The following is a 24,331-nucleotide window of genomic DNA, read 5'->3' as shown; positions in this document are numbered from 1 at the left end:
GTATATGGTGTTAGGTTAGTGGTTGAGTAATTCTTTGGCATGTGATATCACACCCACAGGAATGGATTAATTTAAGAACATAATTTTCTTGGGCCCCTTGCAATTCAGTTGAATTTCAGGATTGGCTTTTCCATGTCTACACAAAAGAGAGTTGGGATTTAGAAGAAATTATGACGAATGTATAGAAGGCTTGGTAATTTTGATATCTTAATAGTATGAAGTCGAGGCAAAAGGTCAATTATTTTAGCGTTGGCCATCTTGAAAAAGGAATGTCTAAAAGGCAGAAGAGAATTACTAATATAAAAGGCTGTATTAAAGTCTAAAAGATGGGTGGATGAAATCTTTTTATTATGTAACATTATTTGTTGAGTTTTTTGAAGCTAAGATGTAGGTGTTCTTGGTGATGTTGTCCATGGTCATGGTTACCTCTCATATAAGGGCATGTATAAGCTGAGCATTTTCTAGACTTTTATGATGTGCCCGACATAACTTGTCTAGGCAGAAATCCAGCCCATGCATCATCTTTTGAGGTGGCAAGGCTTTTGAGGTATATATCCAATCATTGGGCTTTATCTTGCAGTGTTATTTTAGATTCTAGGGAGGAGGCCAGGGCAACCTAGAGTCTCAAAAAGGACCTGGGCAGTCAGGTTTTAGTTTTAAATGACACCAAGTCAAGAGTTTTGCTGGAAGTTTTCATACGGAATCTCAGATTAGACTTTTAAAAGTCTCTCAAGGTATGAAGTAAGTCATGCATTTGCTGTCAGATTTTACCTGCAGTTCTGTATAGATTAGCGTGAACTCCCTTTTTCTTGAGGTCTCCAAAATACGGTTCCAGGCCTGTCAAGAAGCAACTTTTCTTATTCACTTATAAGGCTGGGAACCCTGTTAGACAGATACAAGGGTGTTTTTCTAAGAGGGCTTTGTAAGCATTGGTTCTATGAGGTCTACCTTTTTTTTGGTTAGTCTGGTCATATCTGATTAAAAGAGCATAATTTCAAAATATGACATTCTAGTCAAAGCTGTGGTTATATAACCAATATTTTTAATTATGTCTTGTGAAGGAAGACAGATTTTCATTAAACTTATGCAAATATTTATATTGTCATGAAAATAGGAATATTTAGTAAGAGTTTTTGAATTTTGAAGTGATCAGTCAGGGAGAAAATGACAAATATTTTATTTTTGTTTATAAAAGCATAGTTTATTATATTGTTATGAGTTATAGTTTAAGGGAAATGAAGAGTTTTTTCCTTAATCTAGAAAACAGAACATTAAGGCATCAGATGTATCTCTCAGCTTCTGGGGAGATATCTGATGCATTAATGTTCTGCTTTCTAGATTATGTGTGTGTGTGTGTGTTTGTGTGTGTGTGTCTATTTTTTAGGAGGTATCAGGGATTGAACCCAGTACCTCGTACATGGGAAGCAGGTACTCAACCATTGAGCTATATCCATTCCACAATGAACGATGGTTTTTTATTTGTTTGTTTGTATTTAGGAGATACCAGGGTTTGAATCCAGGATCCCATATGTGAGAAGCAGATGCATAATCCCTTGAGCTATATCCACTTGAGCTATATCCACCGCTTCCTTGTATTTTAAAGAAAACTCATGATCATCCTTTATTAAGTCATGTACTCTTATATAACTGATTTGGTTTTCACTTGATCTTGGGTGAGCAGTCCCATGAACCCATCAGTTTGTTTACTAGAAAATTTGGACTTAGTCTACTGGTACGGACTCAAAGTTAGTTGATCAACGTCATTAGAAGCGTGAGGTATGTACCCCAGAGTACCTGACATGGTTCTTTTCTTGGGTCTCTGTTGGAGATTTGGACCGGAAGGGTATCAGGAATGAAAGAAAAAGAAAAGGGAGAAGGAAACAAAGAGAAAGAACAAGAGAGCTGGGATCAGGGGGTCTGCGAGTAATGACTCCTCAGACAACTTTATTGTTTACAAGGGGCTCTCTATATACCCCAGTGTACGTGACAAGAAGCAGGCTTACGTAGCCTACGTGCCAATAAGCATAAACACATAGCCTACGTGTCATCAAGCAGCAACACAGTGTCATCAAGCAGCAACACATATTAACTATCAGCATTACCCATAGTCTAAGGAATTTAAAAAGTCTTATCTCAAGGTACAAAGTCTAAGTGTTCTATTCACTACAAAAGGTATGTGCTCGTCTTTTCTTTCAGCCTTTAACAGCTTCATCCCATTTGCCGGGAACTCTTTTTTTTTTTTTTTTTAATTTATTTATTTATTTTTAAAAATTACATTAAAAAAATATGAGGTCCCATTTAACCCCACCGCCCCCACCCCCCACTCCCCCCACAGCAACACTTGCTCCCATCATCGTGACACATCCATTGCACCTGGTAAGAACATCTCTGAGCATCACTGCACCCCATAGTCAACGATCCACATCATAGCCCACACTCTCCCACATTCCATCCAGTGGGCCCTGGGGGGATCTACAGTGTCCCGTAATTGTCCGTGAAACACCACCCAGGACAACTCGACATCCGGAAACCAGCTCCACCTCTCATCTCTTCCTCCCATTCCCCAAACCCAGCAGCCACCATGGCTACCCTTCCCACACCCATTCCACATTTTCTCTGTGGACATTGGATTAGTTGTGTCCATTGCACATCCAGGACAAGTGGGGGCTTAGATTCCACATGGATACTGGATGCACTCCTCCTGCTTTCAGTTGTAGACACTCTAGGCTCCATGGTGTGGTGGTTGACCCTCTTCAACTCCATGTCAGCTGAGTGGGGTAAGTCCAGTAAATCAAAGTGTAGGAGCTGAAGTCTGTTGAGGCTCTGGGCCTGGGTGTCATATTATCAGTCCAGAGATTCAAATCCCCTAACTATATCTTAAACCCCAGCACCTATTACAATTCCTATAAAGTAGCATGGAAGTCTTATGAAAAGAGGTCCCCTCTGAGTCCAATTCCATCACGCAGAAACACAGGCTCCAAAGAAGGGCCATCTGCCATGGCAGTGAACCCCATCTGCCATGACCATAGAACCCGTGGGTCTCTTTATCCCTCAAAAGAACCAATACCTGGGGTTGTATCTACTTTCTCTGTCTCTCAGACTCTGCTCAGTTGTGCATAAGGGCATTCCTTCTGACAACCTCCAGACTCTTTTTTAGAGACTCATAGCCTTATAATCTCATTTCTCCTTTCCATTTCCCCATTACATTAGGTCAATCAGCATTTTGAAGTCATGTTATTATATGTAGACAGGAATATTCTGCTGTTCTGTATTGAACCTTTAATTCAAGGTCATTTTCTGGTTGTATCTTCAGCTGGTATGTAGTAGTGGTCCCTCGGTGCCAGGGAGGCTCATCCCCGGGTGTCATGTCCCTCGCTGGGGGGAATGCACTGCATCTACATGATGAATTTGGCTGTGAGAGTGGCCACATTTGAGTAACATGAAGGCTGTCAGGAGGAAACTCCCAGGCACAGTGCTACTCTAGGCCTTGTTCTTATTGCAGGTGTACAGGCTCAAAAGCATAGCCATTAGTATCAGGAGCCCACTGTTGGGCCCTCCTTCCTTCCTGGTTCTTGCCGTTGCACCTGGGGGCTCTTAATTACTGCATTCCTTAGGTTGCAAGCATACCGTGGGGACAGCACTAGCATAGTCAGACAGCACGTCTCTCCTTGAGAGGCCACTGTGCCTCAGTTTCTAACAGGTCTCTGAGATTCTCTTTTGTTGAAAATGAAGCACTTTGTCCTGCCTGCAGCTGAGTGTAAGCACTTTTAGGGAAGTATCAGTGTAAAACAAAGATCTGTAGATGATTGAAAAATAAATAAAATTTAGAAATGGCAGTGGTCATTCTTTTTCTAGAAACCTTCTACAGCATAAGCAGTCATTTTATGTTAGGACAGAACTATTCTTTCTTCCTTCACCAAAATACATCCCAGTTATTTTGCATGCTGACTTTAGTGTAAGCCTAAGATTTTAAGTCATCAAACAATCTTGGAAACTATTTTTAAGTTACATATTACAAAACTTAATCATTTAAATAAAATTTATCAAAATAATGACTCAATTCGGTTAAATGTAGACATATATTTTTTCATTTTAAACATTTAGTAGATGTAATGTTAGTTTATTTGATCAGTAAACCTGTATAAGTTTAGGAAGAACATACCCAGTAGAATAAAGTGTAAGTTTGTATTGTTCTTAATGCCAGCCAGAAGACATAGCTGTTTTTACTAAAGTAACAATATTAAACTAGGCTCATTTGTCTAAGATTTATCTAAATTATGTGAACTTGACTTGAATTCTTATCTTTAAGACAATTAAAATGAAGCTCTTTTAAGGAATTTTAAGTTAATTTGGTAGTACCACCCATGATAGGAAAAGTATCATGGGTACAAATATACATGCAAATATATTTTTATTTATATATATTTACATATATATATAAAGTTATATTTATATATAACTTTAATTATAAAAAATTTTAGCCACAAGTCAGATATAAACACAGAAATATAAAAGTCACTAGTTTATATGGAAGAGCTGGCTTTTGACTTTGCTGCCTTATATATATTTACCACGATTGTGCTCCTAGCATATGGGACACGTTGAAGTTACTAAAGCTTCCCCACTAATGTCCCCACTAAGATTTTTTCCCCTAATGTGCAATATTAAGGAGGCTGTGGACTAAATATTGGGTGAAGACTGAGAAGACACCTTGCTCTGAAGGGCACTGGAAGAGGACTAGCAGGACATCTGGTAGAAGAGGGGAGCAGAAGGTCAGGAATAAGTTTGGTATTTGGGATTGTGAGGGTCTGAAGTTGTTTGTCTTTGCTATCTGAGTTGAGTTTTTTTCTACAGCTCTAGTATTAGTTTTAAGATAGTCGTGGCAGGGAAGGGAACAGATAGGGTCAGGGCCCTCAACTAAACTCAAAGGGTATCACACCCAAAGAAATAGATTAGTTAATAAACACAATCTTTCTCTTTTGGGGAGTCATAAAATAGTGTCAGACTGTCACACCATGCAATGGATTGACTTAAACAATTGGAATTTATTGGCTCACAGTTTTGAGGCTGGGAGAAGTCCAAAATCAAGGTGTCATCAAGGTCACCTCCCAGAAGACTGTGGCATTCTAGGGCTGGCTGCTAGCGATCCATGGTCTTTGGCTTCTCTGCCATAGAGCAGTGCGCATGTCAGCTTCTCTTAGCTTCGTCTTCTGGGTTCCTTTCACTTTCATCTTCTGGCTGCCCTCTCCAGGTTTCTCTATCTCTGTGACCTTCCCTATAAAGCCTTCATTAGTAGGATTAACACCCATCCTGATTCAGTTGGGCCACACCTTAAGTGAAGTAACTTCATGAAAAGGGCCTGTTTATAGGGCTCACACCCACCAAAATAGGTTAAATTTAAGAACATGGTTTTCTGGGGCTACAGAGCTCCAAGCCACCACACTTACCCTTTTCCTGTGCTTATAGCTTTTATTGATTTCTCTTGTCAGTTTACTAGGCTGGCTAATACATCTAATACAGTGGTAAGTAGTGGTGAAAGTAGTGGGCATTCTTGCCTTGTTTCTGTCATCTTAAAATAGTCATCAATTCCCATTTTTTAATTGTTTTCATCATTGATGAATAATGATTATGGCAAGTGTTTTTTGGTATTTATGTACATGTGATTTCCTCCAGAAATCCGTTCGTATCAGGAATTTTATTAATGGTTGTCCTATGGTCAAACCATCTTTATTTTACTCAAAAAACCCCACTTAATCATGACATTTTAAAAAATGTGCTATTGGATTCTGTTTGCTAATACTTAGCGTTCTGGCATCAGTTTTAATAAGTGAGAATAGTTCAGAGTTTGTGTAGATTTCACTTTTGGTATCAATATTATATTCACCTTTTAAAAGGAATTTGCAAATTTTCTGTTTTTTTCCGGGTACTTCAGTGGATTAAAATGTCATATGATCATCTCATTTTTGAAAGGTTGGTAGAATTCCCCTGCAAAATTTTCAGACTGGTGCTTTCTATGGAGGATAGTTTTTTGATGTCTGTGGTAACTGATCTTTTTGAACTTTTTAGCATTACTGGGGTCAGTTTTATATTTCTCCAGAAAATTACCCAGTAATAGTTATTCAAATTTATTTCCATAAAGTTGTAAAAAGTAATTTCTTAAGATTTCAAAAATCTTCTTTTCAAAACGTGGCTAATTTCCCCCTGATATTTCTTATTTTGTGCATTCTTTCTCCTGAAAAAAAATTAAACCAACTAATTTTTTTTCTTTGTGCTAACTTAAAAATGTATATATTAATTTTAATAATTTTTCTCTCACTTCTCTTTTTATATTTATTATATATGTTGATATATATTGCTCTATCTGTATTTTTGAGTTAGGTGTTTATTTTTTATTTTTTCATTCTTTTATTTATATTGTTAAATATTAAAGCTAGGCACTGTACTTATATTTGGATTTTTTCCCATAGATTTTGATATGCAATATTGTCATTATCCTTAATTTTCTAGAAAAATCTGCAGTTTCAGTTCTGTTTTCCGAGTCAAAAAGCCTTTAAAGCTTTACTAATTTCAATTTTTATTGCATTGTGATGAGAATATGGTAATAATTCTATTTTATGGAAATTACTAATATTTTCCTTGTGACCTAATATAGAGTGAATATTCCATGTGCATTTAAGAGAAGGTATATTTGCTATTTTTGGCATAAAAAGATAGATTTATATTTGTAAGATCTGTATCATTGATTATGTTTTCTAAGTCTTCTCTAACCCTTCTTGTTTTAGGTTTACATAAAAAATTCTGGTTTTTTCCTCCTTTGCTTATTTTTGGTTTGTTTGTATTGACTTTATTTAAGTATAATTATATACCATAAAATTCACCAGTTTAAAATATATAATCCAATCATTTTAGTAAATATGCAGAATCATGCTATATAAAGTTTTATTTAACTCTAATGAGAGAAGCACCAAGATAGACAGAAATGGCTGCTGATTTTTATTTAAATGCAAAAAGGGAGTGTGCACAGTGTATGTGTGTGTGTACAAAACGAAAGGAATAAACTTCTTGGGATAGATAAAACTTGGGTCATTTCATTACACCTTTAGATTACCTTCTCTCTCTGACTGTAAAACTAACATCAATTTCTGGAGGTTAATCTTTAACTTCAGTGGATTCTAAATTGTCTACATCTTTATCGATTGTGGATTGAGAATTAGAGATACTGTTAAAAAAAAAAGTAAATTCCCAAAGTGTCAAGTAAGGGTCAATTAAAAAATATTAAGGATCTGTTTTTTTTCTTCAATCTGGCTTCTTAGAAACTGCTCTGTCAGAGGTCAGCAAACTTTTTCTATACAAAGCCACATAATAAATATTTTTGGCTTTGTAGCCCATATGGTCTCTTTCTTTTTTTTTTTAAGGAGATATCAGGGATTGAATCTGGGACCTTGCACATGCGAAGCAGGTATTCAACCACTGAGCTACACCTGCTTTACCATGTTGTGTCTTTACAACTATTCAACTCTACAGTAGCACACCTTAATCACAGACTTAGATTGAATGTGGTGATTGTTCAAATGAAACTTTACTTACCAAAACAGGCAGTTTGCCTGTTCTAGCAAGCTGTTTTAAGAATTAAGCATTTCCACATTGGAACCTTTGTTTTCTTTCTTAGGACTGTGACCCAGTTTCTAGGAACAGTGGTCACGCTAAGGTAACTATGAGAGTCTCCCTAGAACAGAACTTACCTGCTTTATCCAAACTTTCCTCTTATAATTCTGCCCCAGTCATACCCCACAACACCAGCTCAGAATAGACTTCCATGCCCACAGGGGTTTCTCTAGATTTTGCTTCCAGGAATCTATAATCAATGTTTCCCTCTATGGTTTCTCCAGGGTTGATTTTGGGGGAATGGGCCAGCAGCCCAGACTAATTCCTCATCTTGGCAGAATTTAAAATTCAGCTATGCCATTTCTGATTTGGAATATAGACAACTGACTTAACTTACCTGAGCTTGTTTCCTGGTCTATTGAAATGGGATCACAGGCATAACCTAATAATTAAATATTAATGTAAAGACCACGTTCTCAGCTCTTTCCAGCTCTCACACTGCCAGGCAAGAAAATGGTCATGACTGGAACTACAGTATGCTGCACAGGAGAATTCTGGGAATCATAGATTAGGATGAGGCTGTGACTCCACATACTCAGGCATTTGTGTTCTGGTAGAGACTGTTCCGGACCTTTTGAGCCTGCCATGTCTGTCAAAGTTTCTGTGAGTCTGGCTAATGTCCATAATGTCTGAAAGGAGGCTGTATTTTGGTCTCTGAAGGCCCTTCCTGGATGAAAAGGCTGGAAGCAAAGTACCTTACTTAGTGTGAAACCTGGTGGAAGCTGTGCTCCTGAGGATGCCCCTGTCCTACTGTGGAGATAAATATGTCCTGGGTAAGTAGCACCCTCTGAATTTTGCTCAGCATCGTGGTTTTGAGGGAAGGTCTGGCCTAAATCCCTTCCGCTGTAGCTGGCTTCCATTGGATTTGAGGGATGGCTGAGATTTGTCTGGGCAAAGTAAAGGTAATTCTGACCATCTCATTTTGTGAGCTCTGAAGCAAGCCTGATCTCATGGCTTCTCTTTCTTCTCCAGTTCTGACTTCTCAGGACTCTGCAAATCTCCAGGAAAGGAACCAGAAAATTGATCATTTCTGACAATTGTTAAAACCATGCCCCATGTGAGTTGCTCTTTGTTCTCTCCTTCCTGAAGTGCAGTCATTTTGTTATCCAGTGTGAGCACTGGATTTATTTATCCTAGAACTTTCTTGCCTTACCTACCTCCAAATAGAATTGCTCCTAAATTTCCCCCATTCCAGTGAGTAATAATAGCAGAGAGCTCCATTCTTCTTTAAAGTGTTTTTCACCTCTCCAAATCATTTAGATATTCATTCAGGAGGTCATTCTGCACTTCCTAAATGCTCAGTCTTCTGCCAGGAGCCTTGAGGGAGGAGTACAAACCACTAGTACCATGGCGTGATAAAGTAGAGATGAGTGGTTCAGTGGGACACATGGAAAACTTTTCTTTTACCTGCAGACCTAGGTTTGCCACTTGAAAGTGATAGCACGTAAGACTGACTTCCCAGTCTCAGTGTGTGGTAAGATTTTCATTGAGACTTTTAAGGTATCTTATTCCTTATATTAGTTTCCTACTGCTGCTGTAACAAATTACCACAAACATGGTGGCTCAAAACATTACAAATTTATTATCATACACTTTTGGAGGTCTTAAGTCTGAAATTAATTCTCATGGGGCTAAAACGAAGGTGTTGGCAGGGCTGTGTTTCTTCTGGAGGCTCTAAAGAAGAATCTGTTTCCTTGCTTTTTCCAGCTTCTGGAGGCTACCCACATTCCTTGCCTTGTGATCCCCCTGCATTTTCAAAGCCTGCAATGTTATCATTCCAACCTCTGCTTCTGTTGTCACATCTCCGTCTTTGACTCTCCTGCCTCCCTCTTTCACTTATAAAGACTCCTGTGATTACATTGGACCCACCAGGATAATCCAGGATAATCTTCCCATTTTGGTAGTCTTAATCACATGTAGTCCCTTTTGCCATGTAAGGTAAATAGTAACAGTTTCAAGAGATTTGGATACAGAGATCGTTGGGGGTGGGGGGTGGCCGAGGGGCATTATTCCAGCACCACGCCACTCTTGCCCAGAAACCAATGAGAGATGATCAGCAGTCAGGTTCTCCTTAGAGTTGTCTGGGTTTCACCACTCCTGAAGATGTTTGTGTGCGCCTGTACTGGCGTCCTTTGACTTACTGTAGCCTAGGAACATGGAAATTGGGACCAAGTAAAACCTGCCAGTACATACTGTCTTAAGAATTATAGGTCCTTAGAGCTGAAAGACATTAGAAACTTTGTCCAGTTTAAAAACTCACAATAAAGCAGATCATTAGAGCAATATAATGGGATTCTCATACATCTATTATAGGCTTTGCTAAGATGAGGAAAATATTCAATAGCATAATACTGTGACATGATGAATCGGAGCCTTCTAAAACTTAAGTTATGTCCAAATTCTATTTTCTAGCCTAGAGATTTGGTAAAAATTATTTGGAAATATTCCATCAATTTTGTTTGTCTTTTTTCTTGAAAGAGAAAGGAGAAGGGAAGAAGTCATATTTATTGACAGTTTATTTATTTAATTAATTTATTTATTATTGGTTGAGAATTTGAAAATGTGCTGTGTGGCTGTATACAGTAGTTCTTTTAATTGAAAAATTGCAGTTATCCTGCCCTTTTTATTCCTGGAACTTTCTGGATAATGAAATTGTCCTGTTCTTCCAAGGATGTTTTGTCTGTGAGAATAGACATGCTCAAGGAGTGTGTTGTTACCATGGTTCAGGCACCCCATTCCTTCACTGATTACTAATGTTATAGTTTCCAGCCATGGCCTATTGTTTATTGTATCATCCCCTTCATTCCATGCCCTCCTCTATCTTTTCTCCTTTGATCTCAAAATCATTACCATATTTTCATGAATATTGAATGGGTTTGTTGTTGCAGTGGTTGGTGACTTTCAGGGACGTGGCCGTAGACTTCTCTCAGGAGGAGTGGGAATGCCTCAACCATGCTCAGAAGGACTTGTACAGAGATGTAATGTTGGAGAACTACAGCAACCTAATCTCACTGGGTAAAGCCATTTTCTACAGTATTCAGAATTTGTCTCCTATAATTTCTACTTCCTTCATTGTAGATTTCTAATTTCTGTTCCCTAAGGAAAGGTTTGTGTCTGTAGAGGTACAAATAATAGCTGCACTGTATACCTTCTTCTCCATCCTTCAGACTTTCATACCTTCAAACTTTCACACCTTCCTCTCTCACTTCCTATCAATGTCTGTCTTCTGTGATGATCAGTGTAGGAGATTTGAATCTAATATGCTGTCGGGATAGCATGACCATGCCCCATTTCTTTCCTCTTAAGCTGGATGTTCAGTCCCTAAGCCAGATGTGCTGTCCCTATTGGAGCAAGGCAAGGAGCCCTGGATGGTGGTGAGAGCCATGACAAGAAGACAGAGCTCAGGTGAATAAGGACTGATCACACAGGGGAGCTGTGAAGACATAGGATTGTTGACATGTTTGTGTGAAGTTCCTCTCAAAGGCCTATGGAAAGAAGGCCTGAGAGCTAGGGAGAGCAGGAAGGCTTTATCAATTTGAATTCCCAAACGAACTTCCCTCGCATTCCCATTTACACTCTTCCTCTCTCTTAACATTCCCCTTTTGTTACAATGAAGAGCTACCTTTGCTGTCTTTCGGGACAGTTCTTTTAAGTATTCTGTGAATTGAGTTTTTCCCCATTTGCTCCTTTGCATGGAAACTTAGATATGTATCTCTAGCCAGCAAAGGTGTATAGAACAGTTTACTGTGTTTTTAGATTAGATTGTCAGGGATGGCCTCTCAGGGGAGGTAACATTTCAACTGAGACCTGAATAAAGGTAGCCATGCAAAAATCAGGGTAGTTTGTGTTCAGGCAGAGGAAGAGAATGCGAAGGGTCTGAGGAGGTGCTGAGCTTTAATTTGAAGGTCAGGGTAGCCAGAACAGGGGAGTGAAAGTGGAAATAAGATTTGGGACAGAGAAGTAGGGAGAAATCAGATCATTTAGAATCTCGTAGGCCTTTGCAAGTGAGATTGTCTTCTGAGTATGATAGAAAGACATTAGAGGGTTTTGTACAGGTCAATAGGGATCTTGGTTTAAAGATCATGCTGGGTATTATATGAGACTGGGGACAGGAATGGAAACAGGAAGAGCAATTAGAGGAGTCTACATTAGAGATAACAGTGACTTGGAATGGGGTGTAGATTTTGGTTATATTGAATGTTAGAACTAATTGGATTTGCTAATAGATTAGGAATAGGTTTGGAAGCCTACAGAAGGAAATCAAGAATTATGCATTTTACATTTCCCTTAGATATCCATGTTGAGAAGTTTGATAAGCATTTGGAAACCTGGGGGAGAAGTCAGGACTGAAGAGATAAATATGGGATTAATCTTTGTTAATTAATCAATGTTTTGTGAGATGGATGAAAACACGGAGGGAGTTGATTTACATGGAGGAGAGATACAGTTCAAGGACTAAACCAGTGGGTCATTCTCACATTTAGTTGGGAAGAGGAAAATGATCTAGCAAAGAAAATCAAAAAGGAGTGACCTGTGATTTGGGAATTAATCAGGAATGCACTGTACTGGAAGCCAAGTTACATACAAAAAGTTGGGAGTGGTTAAGTGTGAAAGATGTTGCTGGGAGGTCAGGTAAGATGAAGGCTGAGAATTCATTCTTGGATTTGGCAAAATGGTGTTGGTGACTAAGAAAGTGGATTTGGAAATGAGAGGAGCAAAAACCTGATTGTAGAGGCTTAAAAAGAAATGAAAAGAAATAAACCAACTGTAAAAACTAGAGTGAGACAGGGAGTTAACTCACCAGGCAGTGTTGAAGGTCCATTTGAGGAGCTTTGAAAGGTACAGATAGAGTTTTAAAATATTTTGGAAATTTTTTATTACACTGCTATAATATTTATGGATAGAAGTGTGATTCTAGTTTTTATATGCAGTACTATTTCAACTGCCTAAAAAATGTGTGGGAAGAAAGCCTAGAAGCAACTTTGGCTAGATGTTAATTATGGGTATGAGAGGGCAGACAAGTATAGACAGAAAGTACAGGCACATGTTTGGAAGAGTTTTTCCAGGAACAGGAACTGAGAAATGGAATAGGAGCTGCAGGGTGAACTACATGCTCAAAGGAGAGTTTTTTTGTTTATTGTCTTTTTTCAACAGAGAGTCTTTAAAATGGAGATAAATGTTAGAGAGATGGTATAGGTGTAAGTAATCAGGAAAAATGAGTGGTAGTGGTAAAAAGGACAGCCTGAAATTGGGCTTTGTGCGAGAGGGTGGATGGTGTGGGGTGGAGGGAAAATTGTGCCTCAGGGGAAGCAGTGTGCTCAACTTTTCACTGGGAGCAAGAAAGTGAAGAGAATAATCGGAGGGTTGGGCTGAGGTTAATAGAGGATTTTGCAGAAAGCTTACGATGATTTTCAGAAGGCCTCCTGGTCAGACGAGAGTAGGAAAGGGTCGGAATAGGGGAGTGTCCAGACTTGTAATGGCATGAGAGTCCTAGAATGATCAAGGACTCAGGAAGGTAGGACTTCTCAGGTATAATGGGATTGTCCTCAGTGGTCTCTTCGGTAAAGGTAGTTGATTATTTCTGTTATAACATCAGGGTGGTGGGGTTGTCACACTGAGGCTTATGAAAATTTAGCCCTCTTGAGTGAAGGCAGTCTTAATAGCAGGCTATGAAAGTCTTAAGAACACCCAGAGCTTGGGGGTCTCCTTTGTAGTCTATGGTAGGTGAATGCCTTATCAGAAGAAAGAATTATAGGTGCTGCCCTGCTAGGGGTCTGTGGGACTGGAGAAGCCTTCTGCAAAGCAAAAATGTGTAAAGTTTGACGTGAGCCCTGAAAGGATGGAAGTGAATAGGGAGGCCAGAGGTAAAGGGAGCAGCATTCCTGGCAGAGGTTACAGTGTAGTGAGGCTGTAGGTGGATGGAGCTTGGTGTGTGTGAAATATAAGAAGGCCCTGTAAGGACCTTGTGAGGAGCCTGGTGAGGGAGAGATGCCAAATGTGAGGGTGAGAGGCTCGCAAGAGCCAGCTACATAGCCTTCTAGGGGTTATGAAAACAACTAAGTAGGTAGTAAGCAGCATTTGTTTTGTTGCTGATGTTTATTAAAACAAAACAGAAGAGAAAATAAAATACCATCAGAATACATCACTTCATGACATTTGTTTTTTAGTGTTTGTATATTCGGTTACTCTATAATATGTATTTCTTATTATGCGGTTGCAGGCAACAAAGTTTAAAAAATACTGCTGAGGACTTTGGACTTTATCCCGAAAACAGGCAAATGATTGAAGAATCTTAAGCAGGACAGTGACATAATGTGATTTTTACATATTTAATATATCACTCTGACCACAAGGTTTCAAGATGGAGATTAGAATAAAGGGTCTCATGAAATTACTGGGTAGCTTATTGTCATTTTTCAAATGAGACATGATTTGCACCTCCTCAGAGTGTTGGCAGTAGAATGAGGAAGAAGGGAACAGGTTCAAAAACTGTTTAGCTAATAGAGACAGCAGGACTTCTTGAGGGCAAGAAGAAGATAGTCTTCCCAAAATGACTTATGCTTTTCAGACTCCCATTTTGTTTTCTTGCATCAACACCCCTTTTTACGTCTCAATACTGTCCTCTATTACATTGGACAGTCTAAATATAGTCTTATCAGAGAGTCTGTGCCTCCTGCTCCAGTCACCTGATAGCGTTCCCTGCATTTGAAGATTATGTTTGTCTCCCAACTTCTTTGTTCAGAATAATGTAAAATTTTCTTTATTGTATAAACTTATCACTATTTCTAGAACATTATAGAAGTGCTTTTCTGTGAAAGAAGAGAACATTTGGCCTTGGGTATAAGGTTCTGTAAAGGAGCTTCTGAAAAATAGCCATGAAGAGGGAAAGCAAGCACTGTGTATGTATGCTGTGTGCAGAGGATTAGTTATATGACAAAATAGGAATTATTTTTTTATACTTAAGGAGCTTGAGTAAAGTGATCAACTGGTAAATAAGTGAAATATAATACTAGAATTGCAAAAATTATAATAAAAATGAGGAATAAAGTAAGATATAGAGAATAAAGACATGATCCTAATTTGTGTTATCAATGTCAGGCTTTCTGAGCAACTGACATTTAAGGTAGGGCATTTCCAACAAAATGGATCTAGCCATGTAGAGCACATTCCTGATAGATCAAACAGTATGTGGAAGAATCTGAAAGGGCAAAGAAATTTGATGTTTCGGGAATTTCAGTGAAACAAGGTTAAAGCCTTGTTCCTGAATATAGGAATGGCTCAAAATGAGGTCAGAAAGGTAATCGAGGATTGGATCATGGAGCCAAGAGTGCCTACAACTGAAAGGAGGAGGATTGCATCCACCATCCATGTGGAATCTAAGCCCCTCTTGATATAGATGTGGAGTGGACACAATCATTCCAAGGTCCACAGGATGGAGGAATAGAGTATGGATTAGAGTGGACTTACTGATAATCTATTCATGAACTATTGTGATTAGTAATCGAAGAAAATGTAGCATTGGTGTGGAGAAATTGGCCATGGTGGCTGCTGGGGGTAGGGAATGGGAGGAAGAGATGAGACGTGGAGGCATTTTCGGGACTTGGAGTTGTCCTGGGTAGTGCAGCAGGGACAGTTACCGGACATTGTATGTCCTCCCATGGCCCACTGGGTGGAACGTGGGAGAGTGTGGGCTATGATGTGGACCATTGACCATGAGGTGCAGCGGTGCTCAGAGATGTATTCACCAAATGCAATGAATGTCTCATGATGATGGAGGAGATTGTTGTTATGGGGGGAGGAGTGGGGTTAGGGGGATGGGGGTATAAGGAGACCTCATATTTTTTTTAACATAATATTAAAAAAATAAATAAAGACAAAAAAAACAAAAACAAACAAAACAACAACAACAAAAAAAGGATTGGATCATGAAGGGGTTTGTAGGGCATGAATAGGAATTTGGATTTTATTCTATTTACAAGGGTAAGCCACTGAAAGACTTTAAGCAGTATTCTCAAATTTTGTTTTATATCAGAAACATCTGGGAAGATTGAGAAATGAGTGAAGATTTGTATTTTTTAAATTATTAACAAATATTGAGTGTCAACAGTGTGCAAGTAATGGTGCTAGGCACTAGAGATAAATCAGTGATTAAAACAATGTCCTAGCTTTGATGAACTTAACATTATGCTTTGAGAGACAGACAATACACAAGCTTTACAAATTGTATATCCATTATTGATAAATGCAATATAAGTGCATTCATATATTGGATGTGTTGATAATGTGGCATTTGAGCAGAAAAAGAAATGAAGTGAGAGAGCAAACTATGCGTATATCTGGGAGAGGAACATTCCACAAAGAGGGAATAGCTAGCACAGAGATATGAGCTTGGCATGTTCGAACAATAAGGAGGCCATTGTGGGTACAGCAAAATGAATAATTAGAGTAATAGGAGATGACATCAAATAGTGCCATGTAGAGTCTTGTGAGCCATAGTATGGATTTAGGATTTTATTCTCAAATGGTAAACCATAAGATTTTTAACTGGGAAGTAATATGGTACAAATTATGTTTTAAATTGATTCTTGTGGATGCTGTGTGAGGAATAGATGGTAAATGCAAGGGTGAAAGCAGGGAGACCAGTTAGGAAGTTACTGCAATAAGAGATGGATGGCTTGGTCTAGCATGGTAGTAGTGGAGGTGATCAGTTTCTTGATAAATTTTGATGAGAAATCTGATAGGATTTACTGATAGATTTGTTTTCTGGCCAAACATCTGTTTGCTTGTTTGTTTCAGGGGAAGAGGAGTGATGGGAGGAAGGGTTTTTTTTGTGATTTTATGAGTTTCCTTGTTGATTGTAATTCATTCTGAAGTTTGAGAACCATTGATTTTATCTATATTCCTAATTACCTATAAGCTTTACTCATTCTTTAAAAATTGTACAAAATATTAAGTGCAGTTTAAGGTATTCTTTTCTTATGGAAATTAGTTTAATTTAATCTGTCGTTTTTACCTTGGAAGTTTCATTTCTCTGAGAAATCAGAAACAGCAAGAACTTGTTTTCTTGTCTCTTACAGATTTGGAATCTTGGTGTGAGTCCAAGAAGTCATCTGCAGAAAACAGAATTTATGAAATGGAATCAATCTGTTGGAAGATAATGGGAAAACCTCTCAGCCACAACCTTGAACACAGTGGTCCTCGAGACAATATAGAGTACAAAGGTCCATTTGAGAGTCAACAGAGAAATCAGGGACAGCTTTTCATGCATATGAAAATTACCTGTGAAGGAAAACCTCCTCAAAACCACTCTACATCACCTACATTTCATGAGATAATTCCTATCAAGGAAAAACTGTATAAATGTAAGGAATGTAAACAAACTTTCAGCTATCTATCATGCCTTACCGAACATGAGAAAACGCATAAGAAAGAAAAACACTCTGAAATTAAGAAAAGCAGGAAGACCTTTAGTAAACCGCCAAGGTATTTTCAACATCAAAAGATTCAGACTGATGAGAAACCGTATGAGTGTATGGAATGTGGAAAGGCCTTTGTTCATAGTTCTGACCTGATACAACATCAGAAAATTCATACTAATGAAAAACCCTATCAATGTAAAGCATGTGGGAAGGCTTTTATTCGTGGCTCACAGCTAACTGAACATCAGAGAGTTCATACAGGTGAGAAACCCTATCAATGTAAAGCATGTGGGAAGGCCTTTATTCGTGGCTTTCAGCTAACTGAACATCAGAGAATTCATACAGGTGAGAAACCCTATGAATGTAAAAAATGTGGAAAAGCTTTTAGTTACAGGTCACACTATGCTCTCCATCAGAGAATGCATAGTGGTGAAAAACCCTATGAATGTAAGGAATGTGGAAAGGCCTTTTTCCTTGGCTCTCAACTTGCTTACCATCAGAGAATTCATAGTGGTGAGAAACCCTATGAGTGTCAGGAATGTGGAAAGGCCTTCATTCGTGGTTCACACCTTACCTATCATCAAAGAGTTCACACTGGTGAAAAGCCATATAGATGTAAAGAATGTGGGAAGGCCTTTTTAAGTGCTTCCCAACTTAGTGAACATCAGAGAATTCATACAGGTGAGAAACCCTATGAATGTAAACAATGTGGGAAGGCCTTTATTCGTGGGTCCCAACTTACTTACCACCTGAGAGTTCATACAGGTGAGAAACCCTATAAATGTAAAGAATGTGGGAAAGCTTTTACTCGTACTTCATATCTTACTAAACATCAGAGAATTCATACAGGTGAAAAACCCTACAAATGTAAGGAATGTGGGAAGGCCTTTATGTGTGGCAAACAACTTAGTGAGCATCAGAGGATTCATACAGGTGAGAAACCCTTTGAATGCAAAGAATGTGGAATGGCTTTTATTCGTGGTGCGTATCTTATTCAGCATCAGAAAATTCATGGTGAGAAACATTATAAATGTCAGGAATGTGGGAAGACTTTCTTTCGTGCCACACAACTTACCTATCATCAGAGAATTCACACAGGTGAAAAACCCTACAAATGTAAGGAATGTGACAAGGCCTATACTTACGGCTCGAAACTTAGTGAACACCAGAGAATTCATAGAAGTGAAAAACCCTATGAATGTAAGCAGTGTGGGAAAGCTTTTATTCGTGGTTCACACCTTACTGAACACCAGAGAACTCATACTGGTGAGAAACCCTATGAATGTAATGAATGTGGGAAGGCCTTTAGTTGTGGCTCAGAACTTTCTACATCAAAGGATCCATACTGGTGAGAAAACCTATATTCGTGTCCAGTGTGGGAAAGACTTTAGATGTCATTCACAACTTACTCAACATGTGAAGCTTCATAATTGAGAAAGCCAGTGTATGTGATTTTGTACAAGAAAGACCACCTGTCTCCTATTGCTCTGAAATATTAGAGAACTCATGTGATGATTGATTGTAATAAATGTAGGACACACTTTTACTTCTGTACAGAATCGACCTAATTTTAGAAAGCCTGTGTTAATTTAATGAATGCAGAAATGACTTTTTGAAGCCCTTCAACATTTTTTTTAAATCTCTGTACTGTGGACTGTAATGCTGAGACATGTCCTTTATTAAGTATCATCTCCATTTCACCACTTCCTAAGTGTGAAATTGGATGTTACTTAACCTCTCATTTTCTTTATTTGTAAAATGCCATAATGGTATTATGATAATTAAGTGAGTTAATAAATGTTAATCCCTTTGGACAGTATCTACTACTCAATGTTATTATCATCATTGCTGTCAATGTCATTTTTATATGCTATTGGAGAAGTCAAATGGTTAGAATATTTTATGTGTACAGTAAAAATATATAAGCATTCTATTGCCATTTTTCCCTATTTCAACACAACATAATTCATTTTTGAACAAAATCTTTAGAATTACAAAAAAGTGTGGCCTCCATTCAGTGGTAGGAAATTTGGCTTCCCTGGAAAATTCATACTGGAAAGAAACGCTGTGATAGAAATGACTTTAGGATTGTTGGGCTTTTTTTTAAATCAAAAAGACATGATTTTTCTACAACAAATTCCAAAAGCAGATGTCATGTAATCCACATTTTCCATTAACTTCTTTATCACAAAAGTGCCTGTCTAAAAATGATAGCGAATATAGCTCCACTCTTTCACAAATGGTATAAATTATTTTCTTAAGAAATAAAAACCAAATTTACCAACTATAATTATTCCTCATTATTCTCATCTATTCTGTTCCTGAAAACATGTTTAATAGTGGATTTATCAGATGCCCTATATTTCAGAATCTATATTCCATTGTTTTAACTGGGAACAATGTGTTCCCTGCTCAACCTTAACTGATTTCACAAATATAACTTACACTCAAACTACCTACAAGGCTTCTGTCAAGGATTTCTGAATAATATTAAACATTTTAAAAACCATTTAACAGTTAATAGTAGATATGTTTTTAGGCCTTTTACAGTGATTTTGAACAACGTGAATTATGAATTTTCCTTATACACTTCCAGGAATAGTTGCTATAATGACTAAACGGTGAAATATGTTAGATACATAATTAACATATATGCATTACAGTAAAAGAAAAGAAACTTTTAAATAATGAAGACTTACTATTTAACTGAAGAGTTGTTGAATCGTGTTTGGTAGTGAAAGGAGAATAATGGTGCCTTTGGTTGGTATTTAGTGGGCGAAGATGAGTGAGAATGAGTTGGGAAGCAGTGAATGTCTGAGGTACTTCCAGATTTGGTTCTAAGGACCTGGTGGACAGTATTCACCAGACTTAAGACTTTTGAATGGAGTGGCTATGAACCACATCCAAAGGCACTGATAGAAGAACTGAAACAAAAGTTTCCCAAAACAATACCTAACTTTTCTATATGCAATGCATTCTGCTGTTTCCTATATATTGGTTTTTTTTTAAAGATATTGAGAATTGTTTTTTTTTTTTAAGATTTATTTATTTTTATTTATTTAATTCCCCCCCTCCCCTGGTTGTTGGTTCTCTGAGTCTATTTGCTGTGTCTTGTTTCTTTGTCCGCTTCTGTTGTCGTCAGCGGCACGGCAAGTGTGGGCGGCGCCATTCCTGGGCAGGCTGCACTTTCTTTCGCGCTGGGTGACTCTCCTTATGGGGCACACTCTTGCGCATGGGGCTCCCCTACGCGGGGGACACCCCTGCATGGCAGGGCACTCTTTGCGCGCATCAGCACTGCGCATGGGCCAGTTCCACACGGGTCAAGGAGGCCCGGGGTTTGAACCGTGGACCTCCCATGTGGTAGACGGACGCCCTAACCACTGGGCCAAGTCCGTTTCCCTATATTGTTTTTGATAAATACTGTATCTCAGTCAATATTCACAGCTAAAACAGGCCATGATTTCTGTTTTGAATAATACTAATTTTAGATGTATATTGCAAATTATAATCCAATTGTTAGTTCACCATTTTAAAAACTACTGCAAAAAACAATAGGATGACTAAGTACCATTAGAATTCCATAGTAGTGACCACTGTGATGCCACTGTAGCCAAGCATTTTTCATCTCTGAAGTACGCTTCACTCATATTAGATGAACTGTGCCAACACAACTCGGTCATGTGTGATTCAGGAGTTAATATTATTACCAACTTAAGTTTTACAAATTTAAAGGAAATTCAATAATGAAGTGTAAATAGACTCTTAGGTGCTATAGTAAAATAAGTCATTGCTAATCTCTACCAGGTAATATGTTTGCATGTTAAAAGCTTTTTGTAGACAGTACCCTGAGCCAGGTTCTCACAAATGTGCAAGTAATAATCTCTAAACTATTGTTGAAGGAAGAGTTCTGCATTACTGTATATGAGGCAGTGTATAACCAAATTTTCTTACTGGCACTATGAAACCTGCTTGGAAAAGTTCAAGTAAAAAGGTTTTGATTAGACTGGCAATAAGGACGAAAAAATTTCCTCTTTTATGCTTTGCAGTCTTGACCATCAATTCCTTACCTTCTATAATAATTAATATTCTTGAATTTTGAACACACTTTAAGAAACTTTTTAACCAAAATGAATATTAATGAAAATTTCAGGCATTTGTTATATTAATAGTTAATTAAACTGGGGATCTGGTATGGCCTTTTCTATTTTTTTTTCCATTTCCAAAATCTTTATGTTTTATATATATGTGTGTGTTTATTATAGGTACTTTATTTTCTCTACATTTTGCCAAATATGGGCACCACTGTTAATTCACATTTGTTGTGTGTTCAAGTTGTAAATACCACAGAAAAGCATCCTCTTAAATCTAATCCAATCATATGAGTATGAACCCACTGTAAGTCATAATTTTTACTGAGGCTATTCAATTAAGATGTGATCCTGCCCAATCAGGGTGGCTCTTACTCCTATTACTTGATCCCTTTTTAAAAATATATATATTTTTTCATTTATTTTTAAAAGATACATAGATTACATAAAATGTTACAGTAAAAAAATATTGGGAATTCTCATATACCCCACTCTCTACCCCTCCCACTTTTCCCACATTAACACCTTCTTTCATTAGTGTGGTACATTCATTGCAATTGATTAATACATTTTGGAGCATTGCCACACACCATGGCTTATAGTTTACATTGTAATTTACACTCTCTTCCACTCCATTCTGTAGGTTATGGCAGGATATATAGTGTCCTTTATCTGTCTTTGCAATGTCATTCCGGACAATTTCAAGTCCTGAGAATGCCCCCTTATTACACCTCTTTTTCTTTCTCCCTGCCTTCAGCAACTTCAATGGCTACTGCCTCCACATCAATGATATAATTTCTTACATTGCTAGAATCACAATAAGTCCATAGTAGAATACCAGTAAGTCTACTCTAGTCCATATTTTATTCCCCAATCCTGGGGATTCCGGGATGGTGATACTCTACCTCTAAGTGAGAGAAGGGCTTCAATCCCATGTGGCTGATGGATGGGACTCTCTTTTTGCAATTTTGGACTCTCAGTTCCTTGGTGTGGTGGTTATCCATCTGTTTTTTGTTTTTAAGTAAGTCACTGCAAAAGAGAGAAATTCTCTGTAACTCAAGTTTCTGCAATACTCTTTCCCCATTCCTTCATAATCTAGTTCAATTAAATGAGTTTTGTTGTTACAAGATTTTTTAAAGGGAAACTTGAATAAATATTTTTTTTTAATTTTTTTATTTTTTATTGACTTTGTAATAATATTACATTAAAAATATATATGTGAGGTCCCATTCAACCCCACCCCCCCACCCCCCCTCTCCCCCCCCCAACAACACTCGTTCCCATCATCATGACACATCCATTGGATTTGGTAAGTACATCTTTGGGCACCTCTGCACCTCATATACATTGGTTCACATCATGGCCCATACTCTCCTCTATTCCATCATGTAGGCCCTGTGAGGATTTACAATGTCCGGTGATTACCTCTGAAGCACCATCCAGGGCAGCTCCATGTCCCGAAGACGCCTCCACCTCTCATCTCTTCCTGCCTTTCCCCATACCCTTTGTCCATTATGTCCCCTTTTCCCAATCCAATGCCACCTCTTCTATGTGGACACTGGATTGGTTGTGTCCATTGCACCTTTATGTCAAGAGGAGGCTCAGATTCCACCTGGATGCTGGATGCAATCCTCCCATTTTCAGTTGTAATCACTCTAGGCTCCATGGTGTGGTGGTTGTCCTTCTTCACCTCCATCTTAGCTGAGTGTGGTAAGTCCAATAAATCAGATTGTAGGTGCTGGAGTCTGTTGAGGCTCAGGATCTGGCTATCACATTGTCAGTCCAGAGATTCAAATCCCCTAAATATATCTTAAACCCCAACATTAACTGCACCTCCAGCACATTAGCATGAAAGTCTTATGAAGGGAGATCCCATCTGAGTCCAGATTCATCACACATAAACACCATTTCCAAAGAGGGGCCATCTGCCCTGGTAGTTAACCCCATCGGCCATGACCATAACTCCCATGGGTCTCTTTAGCCCTCAAAGGAACCAATATCTGGGGGTTGTATCTGCTTTATCTGTCTCTCTGACTCTGCTCAGTTGTGCATGAGGGCAAACCTTCTGCCAGCCTCCAGACTCTTTTTTTAGAAACTCGTAGCCATATAAACTCATTTCTCCTTTCCATTTCCCCCTTACTTTAGGTCAAACAGCATTTTAAAGTCATGGTATTTTATGTAGACATGGATATTCTGCTGATCCGCATTGAACCTTCCGTATAAGGTCATTTTCCAGTTGCATCATCAGTTGGTAGTTGATAGTGGTCCCTCGTTGCCAGGGAGGCTCATCCCCGGGTGTCATGTCCCACGCTGGGGGGAAGGCTGAATAAATATTAATTATGTCAATATTGTTATATTTTATGAATCAAGTTTTCAAAGTTGCAGTATCCCTTTTGAGGTAGTGGGGAAATGGGATGTACATTAAGCAAAGAATTATTAAAGAAAGGCAAAAGATGCCACATTTGTTGCAATATCGTTTTTGTTTCTTCTAATATTTCATGAGTTGGCAATTTTAAGAAATATTCTAAATGAAGCATTTTCCATATGTGCATATTTTTCTTTTCCAATATCATTATATTGCTCTTGCAAAATTACATAACAAAATATACCCTATACCAGGGAAATTATGCAATGGTTTAAACAAAAAGTTACAGGCACTACCCCCATCTACTCTTAAAACTTTAGTGCATATCTTTTGATTTTTTCTCTATGCTGAACTATGGTCTGCATTTGAGTCTAAAATTGCATGTTTTAATGGGATAATATATATAATCTGTAACTTGCATTTTTTTTTGTTTTAACTGTTATTGTAGAACCTTTAAAATATATACAAAATTAGAGTAGTAAAATGAACAGCCATGTACCCATCATCTGTCTTTATACTAGTCATCTTTTTTTATTTTCCTATGTACATTTTTCATCTTCAACTTTATGCTGGAATACTTGAAAGCCAACTTATTTTGTATTTCCCCCCTACCTATTTCAGCATGTATCTTGAACAGATAAGGAATTATTTAGTATCCAGTCTATTCTCAATTTTCCTTGATTTTAGTTGGTTTTTTTGAATCACAATTTAAATGAGGTCTACATAGTGCATTTGTGTAGTATATCTCTTATACAACTTGCTTTTCGAAGTGCAGAATAAAACATAGGAACATA

At 38.0% G+C, this 24,331-nt stretch overlaps 1 protein-coding gene across 1 annotated transcript in view; it reads left to right on the top strand.

Moving 5' to 3' along the window:
• Positions 1-18,618, top strand: part of LOC101414375 (zinc finger protein 571) — a 99,658-nt gene extending 81,040 nt beyond the window's left edge. The window contains 3 exon segments of the mRNA XM_071209237.1: positions 17,012-17,075; positions 17,160-18,411; positions 18,413-18,618. Of these exon segments, the coding sequence (XP_071065338.1) occupies positions 17,012-17,075; positions 17,160-18,411; positions 18,413-18,518 (1,422 nt within the window). The 3' untranslated portion in view covers positions 18,519-18,618.
• The last annotated feature ends 5,713 nt before the right edge of the window (positions 18,619-24,331 follow it).

This window comes from Dasypus novemcinctus, chromosome 18, assembly GCF_030445035.2.
Source record: "Dasypus novemcinctus isolate mDasNov1 chromosome 18, mDasNov1.1.hap2, whole genome shotgun sequence".
Taxonomy (NCBI): domain Eukaryota; kingdom Metazoa; phylum Chordata; class Mammalia; order Cingulata; family Dasypodidae; genus Dasypus; species Dasypus novemcinctus.
The sequence above is the reverse complement of the archived record's forward strand: the minus strand, read 5'-3'. Positions and strand labels throughout refer to the sequence as shown.